Source organism: Sesamum indicum, linkage group LG12 (genome assembly GCF_000512975.1).
Source record: "Sesamum indicum cultivar Zhongzhi No. 13 linkage group LG12, S_indicum_v1.0, whole genome shotgun sequence".
In the NCBI taxonomy this organism is placed as follows: domain Eukaryota; kingdom Viridiplantae; phylum Streptophyta; class Magnoliopsida; order Lamiales; family Pedaliaceae; genus Sesamum; species Sesamum indicum.
The window spans coordinates 3,043,683-3,050,045 of NC_026156.1; the positions used below are offsets into that span (position 1 = coordinate 3,043,683).

Sequence of the window (6,363 nt, forward strand, 5' to 3'; positions counted from 1 at the left end):
ATTCATGAAATTTCAACTTCTTTAATTACGTATGTATTCTAATAATATTTAGACGGCTTCTTTTTTTTCTGGGAAGTTAGAGTTTGATTAGAAGAGTGTTTGAGTGAGTTTATAAGTTGTTCAGAATATCTCATGTAATATAAACAACAGCTTATAAGTTTGTGTATGAGTCTCTTAGATGTATATATTATATGAGTTTATGTAAACATCATCTGATATAGTTGTTGTGTTTGTAGCCAGCAAGGTCTCGTTGAGCTTAATGTCAATTGATGATCAATCTAATCACAATCCATAATCACAATCCATAACGTCAATTGAACTGATGGCGAGCTGAGCGGATTGAATTTTTTATTGTAATTCATGTTACATCATCTAATATGCACTTTCATGTACGGGCGTTTCGATAGTTTCTTTAATTTATATTATGCATGACCCTGCATCAATATTAATTGTCTACTAATCTGATGAAGCTTGAGTTGATTAGTGATTAACAGATGCAGAAATCTACTACGCATCAAACTATACATAATATATAGAGTGCCAAAAATAGAAAGAGAGCCCCACTGGAGCAAATTCCTCACCCTAACTCTCTATCATGTACAATCAAATGAAGGAGAAGGAGTGATAAAATAGAGTGGGGCAGCAACAAATCGGTCACTCTCTGTGTGCAGTGACTGAACCTTACAAGACATTCTTTTGCAGAAGTACTACTGCACAGCACATTAAATTTCAAAAACCTGTCAAGAAAATGGATGAATGTCAATCCGAATCCGAAATAAATGTTGGGCTATTGATGGGATGAGTTTGCAAAGAAAAGAAAGGTTTTAACTTTTTGCAATTGGCGGAGGTGTAGGTTATCGTTTTTCCCGCAAGGGGAAGGGGAAGGGGCGGGCAGGCCCAGCTGCCTGCCCGTGGTAATCTTGAAATGAGAGTGAGTGAGGGACCCAACCCCAACCCTACCCAAGATAAGAAAGAATTCAGCATTCTTCACAATTGAGATTGGCCGACACCCAATTGCTTTTTCCCGTCTAATCCACGCCACTATGAATGGAGATAAACTATTGCATGGATCGGATTCCTCATTAATATATACTATTCTTTCTATGTATTTCCTTTGTTCATATATATATATATGTGTGTTTGTCCTGTTTGTGTTGTGTCCCTCTCAGTCTCAAGTGCAGCATGCCTAATTGGATTCTCTATTGCAGTTTCGACTGTATTTTCTTATTTGGTTTCACATACACACATCACGTGTGTAAATCATTTTCTTAAATAAGATTGATAATCTTATATTTATATACATGGCACGTGTATATAAAATAAATTAAAAGATGCAATATGTATTAAAAAGTAAATCCAACTCGATCCACATGCACCTACAAAACCGAGGATTTGAAAGAATATTGACTATTGACAAAAAGGGAAAGGGATAGGGGGAGAGGAGAAACTAGAAAAGATAGTTTCCTAATAAGCTAGAGCTGGAGTGGAGACATGAAACCAATTTCTAGCTTACGTTAATTCATCACATGTTGTTAAGAGTGTTTCACAATGCAGGGAGTGGTAAAGCTACTAGGTCTCTGAATTTGTGTTGGTGGTGAATGGCAAAGGCAGTCAATTAACTTGGATGGAATTGGTTCTTTCTTCCTTTAAACTTTTGGCCTTGTTATTGCTTAAATTGTGTAACTGCTTATAACACTATAAAACCATACAGGTTTCTTGAATTTATTACAATAATTAATAAACCTAGCTTATGCTAAAAAGTGTACAACAAATGTAACTTTTTTGTCAAACACTGTCTAGTTAGGGTGATGAATGAAATTAAGTAATTGATACATAAGTTTGTCAAACACTGTCTAGTTAGGCTTCCAGGTTTTCATCCTCTTCTTGCACCAATCTATTTGTAGAATTTCCTGGTAATTATTGGGTGCCGCATGGATTCTGATATATCAATTTCCATGTCCATTGCCCTCCATAGAAGTTAGAACCAATACAACTCACCGCGCTTAAGACCGAATGCCAGGTTTTCAGTAAGATCAACTTTGAATCAACCCATTCATGAATGGTCCATTGCCTTCCGGAGCACAAGACTTCCAGCAGCTAGCAACATACAAACGCCAGCATCACAAACAAATAACAGAACATAGGCGGACAATCAGCAGAGTGAGTAACCAACTAGAAATAATCTCTTACAGCATCTTCTGTTCATTTAGCTTCAGTATATAATTATATTTTCTTCTGCGAATACTTGTCTGAAGCAGAAAGACATAATGATATTGTCCATCACTACAGTTAGTAGAAATTTGTGTGGCTGCTTATAGTTTCTGAATTACCACTGAATTCAACAGCCCAGCTTGCTGAACTGTCTGAGTGAGATCACTAAGGACCTTGGGAGGAAATCCCACAGACTGCAATTGATATGATGTAGATCCCCCAGGCCTAGATGCATCAATGAAGGAGCGGATATCAGCTATCGTATGGTGGTGGTTGAAGTGTGCAACCATGGGGGTTCCATCGGCCATCCTAAGCTGAATCGTAGTGGATGGCAGTGATGCATCCACCACAAGGCTCGTAGAAGGAGATGGAGCACTGTTGGTGGGAGCAGCAATGGTTGTCTCAGGACCTGATTCAGTTGCGGAGCTACCCCCAAGAGTTCTGCCTACTCCTTGAAATGGAACATGGCGTATCTCTGGTTCCTGCTCTCGGCCAAAAATAAAATAGTGTAAGCATTTTTTATGGCCTACTTTTATGTGCCCACAATGGCAAATATTTATGCACTTATTTCAAGCTTATGGATTGAAAAAGGGCATGGAAATTTAAGAACAACTTATTTATGCACTCATTTCAAGCTTATGGATTGCATGTAACCCAATTTATGATTAATTGTTATAATACAAATAAAATCATTTCACTCGCATCTACAACTTTCCTTTCCATTTCCATATAGATTCCAAATTTCTAATTTCACTAAGCATGGGAAGGATATCCTGCGCAGAGAAGATATTCCTAAATAACAAGGTACAGGTATGAGGTATTCATCAGGCAGCTTTAAGTAATTGCTTTACAACAGCGCTCCAACTTGAACTACAAAAATGAGAAACTTATGAACCTGATTCCCCCATAGGACAAGGTCAATAAACACCCACAAGCACAAATGTATTAGAAGTTCCCCTAATAATTAAACAGTCACTTCCACATTAAGGTTTCAATTACAGCTACTTTCCTGATCCACCCAATATTCCCAATTGTTAACAGAGACGATCTTACAGCTTGTTGAAGTAAGAATTGGCTGGAATTACATCCATCCCAGAGTGGAGAGGAGCAAGACCAAGCCATGGATATAGGACATTCAATTCTTAAAGAGAACTTTCTGACCTCCCAGAGCTAGAGTGAAATTTGGCTTTTGAGTTCATACCCAGAGTAAACTCCACAAGGGGAAATCAATCAGTCATCTTTGACAAAACCATGTCATGGAAATGCAGCTCATCAACAGTGTACTTAATCTTCAAACTGAAGTTTTACCAAATTGAAAATGCTATATTATTACATGTGAAGAAGTGGAAGCCTTAAGTTTAGAGGTGAATATTGAGTAAATAAGACTGGTGCCCTCATGTAAACAAACCTTTAAAAGGTATCAGCAGAGCATTCCCTATTAAACCTTTGGGCATATTCAAGAGCTTTCCAAGGATAAAACAGCATTAATTAAATAAAAACAATCACCAATAGAATTTTCAACCTCTATCAAGGTAGGGTAGTTAAACACAGAGTGTCTGACAATCAAAACAGGTAGAATCTGTAGTCAGGCTTTCCAATCATTGCATACTTTCTCTTCCCATTTTAAAATTTTCTGCCAAAATAGGCCAAAGGAAGGCTTACTTCAGGTTTTTCAATCTTTCAATCCGAATCCTTATTTTTTTTTACTTGTAAACTTTGACAAAATATGTTGTCATAAGGCAACTAGTTAAAGCAGCCTGAATGTAAGTAATCTTGTAGATAGAAAAACGTACTCATACCAAAAGAACAGAAGGAGGGCTGAAGAAACTTAAAGATGAATTTATAAGCACTTACGGGGCAGTTTTCTTCCCTCCTTATGAGATTGACATGAACAGAGGATCTCCTGTCTGCAGGTTCAAGCTCTTTAGGACACTCAGATTTTCTGATGCTCTGTAACAAGATATTATTAATAAAGCACAAACAAATAAACCACAAACCAGGGCGTATACATCTCCCATGAGCACCCTCAGCACAACAATCATCTAAAATTCAGTTGAATCCTCCTACTCTAACCTTGTTTTCAACTTTTATTTCAATTGCCTGTTACCTCAAGGAATGGAGCATTTCCCGGATCATCCAGCCTCCTCAAAGGGCCATCATTGACAGTGAAACCATTTCTCCAGAAAACAATGTTGTGTACAACTGACTCAGGCTGCTGATTGGGTACAGGTTCACCAGTGAGCAATCTTCCTCTCCCAGTAAAGCCTTTTGAGCCTGAAGATGGCCGAATATCTTGCAAGGGCCCTTGCACAGCACCCAACTGTCGAGCTTGATCAAAAATTGCATCAACATCATCGCCCTCGGATGGATCTTGGACAAGCATACCGCTGAAAGTATCACATTAACAGATAGTCAGGTAACAAATCAGCCATCATTATACCTATCAGATACACACTCGTAACAAGAGGAGAAATATGGTAAGGAGTCCATCGGTATTGAACTTGACTAAATTTCATGCAATCAAATAAATTTAAGAAGAAGTTGTTTGTAGCAGTAATGACAGGTACCTTTTCTCGCCGCCGGTATAGTTCTCCTGGGGTACATCGGAATCGTGGACGGAACGGCGGTTGAGGTCGGAAAGAGTTCGGATGCCTCTGATCCGGCTGGTGGAGGGTTTCTTCTTGTCGAGCGAAGACATTTTTCCAATTCCCAGTCAATTTTGTTCTGTGGGTAGTGTACGAATTTCAAAGAAAAAAAAACACAAGAAAAAGGAAGAAGAATACCGAATATGATTCGATTACTATCTAAGCTTTAGCTGTCTGGAAAATCTGGTCCCAATTTACAGGTTCTCCGCATATTCATATGAACTTACGACTTCTCAAAATAAATTGTTTCCTTGAAAACATACCAATTCGCGCGGCCAAAACAGTGACTAATTTTGTACCATAACAAGAACTAAACTGATCCATAATTTCTTACATTTATAGATAATAAGTCCTCTTAATTCAATCCACGCTATTTTAGAACTCAATCTATCAGCAGTTCTTCAGCTCTGGTAAAACAACAGAAAAATGAATTAAACTTGGTAAACTTAATGGTTTATAGGCTTTCTTCACCCCTGTCATTTTGATTAATAATCCCTTTGCCCTCAAATGCCGAATGAAAATCAATATACTCTTTTGGTTACCTTCTTTCAGTGTATCAATCCGGTTGGAAGAAAGTGGGCTGGGGTGCAATTGGTCAACATTTTTTATTTCCGTGGCGTGATGTGTAAATTTGCATTTTGGGGGGTGGAAAATGCCAAAACCACTATTTTTAGGGTGGAAAGCGCAATTCAAGAGCACACATCCTGTTTTTACGGGGTTTAAAGTGCAGCATCCAATGTCACCACCTTCACACATCGTCCTTTTTATCATCTCTGCGCATCAATTCTTCAGGCTTTCTGGCCCTTATGCTTTTATACCACATGGAATACCCGACCCGTCAAAATCAGCCCGGAGAAAGGAAATATAGCAATCCACTAAAATACACCTTCGACGGCCAATTCTTGCCCGCAACCCCTCCTGATGAAGAAACACCAGAAATAACAGAATCCACGGATGAAAACTCTGAAACCGGACAAAGCTCTGAATCCAGCTACCCAGAGCCAGGCCAAGCTGCGGGTCTGGCTGCAAGCCTCCAAGTAATTGCCAACACCGTGCTGAGGACAGAGCTAGCTGAACTGGAAATGATGAAGAAGAGGGAGACTTACCGGCTGGAAGCCCTGAAGCGGCAAGCGGAACTGGAAGATGAGATCACTCGGATGATGTTGCAGACACAGGCACAGATTGCTTCATTTGTTCATCAGAATAACTCCAGCAAGAAGAGGAAAAGTTAACAAGCACTTCTGAGACCTATGTATGCTGGTTAAACATAGCAGCCTTCCTCAATAAAACCAAGAGATGGAAGAGTTAGTAGAGTTGACTAACCGGAACTATCTTCAACCATCAATCTGCCTTAACAGGAAGCTGGTAACAGGCTCCAGAAGTCTTCAGTTTTTCTCCAAACAAACATTTTAACTATGATATGAAAGGTTAGGTTGCTTTAGAAAAGGACTCACTCTGGACACAGTTGGTCCAAATTCTATCCTTGCATGCTAAATATATAATATAA

General features: G+C 38.9%; 2 protein-coding genes across 5 annotated transcripts; one reads left to right on the forward strand and one right to left on the reverse strand.

Annotated features, from left to right (window-relative positions):
* LOC105175300 (plant UBX domain-containing protein 4) lies at window positions 1,691-5,535 on the reverse strand. 4 transcript variants are annotated; one of them, XM_020698320.1, is made up of 7 exons: window positions 5,399-5,527; window positions 5,191-5,263; window positions 4,779-4,935; window positions 4,319-4,598; window positions 4,066-4,161; window positions 2,331-2,693; window positions 1,691-2,097 (listed from the first exon to the last, which is right to left on the reverse strand). In XM_020698320.1, the coding sequence occupies exons 3-7, from the start codon at window positions 4,907-4,909 to the stop codon at window positions 1,918-1,920; spliced, it is 1,050 nt and encodes a 349-aa protein (XP_020553979.1). In that variant the 5' UTR covers window positions 4,910-4,935; window positions 5,191-5,263; window positions 5,399-5,527; the 3' UTR covers window positions 1,691-1,917. The 4 variants fall into 4 exon arrangements, 3 of the variants coding, with proteins under 3 accessions (XP_020553979.1, XP_011096003.1, XP_011096004.1); XM_011097701.2 differs by lacking the exon at window positions 5,191-5,263 and having other exon boundaries at window positions 5,399-5,535; XR_848895.2 differs by lacking the exon at window positions 5,399-5,527 and having other exon boundaries at window positions 1,957-2,097; window positions 2,191-2,693; window positions 4,779-5,380.
* LOC105175301 (uncharacterized protein At4g22160) lies at window positions 5,626-6,353 on the forward strand. The gene has a single exon (XM_011097704.2). The coding sequence runs from the start codon at window positions 5,663-5,665 to the stop codon at window positions 6,086-6,088; it is 426 nt and encodes a 141-aa protein (XP_011096006.1). The 5' UTR covers window positions 5,626-5,662; the 3' UTR covers window positions 6,089-6,353.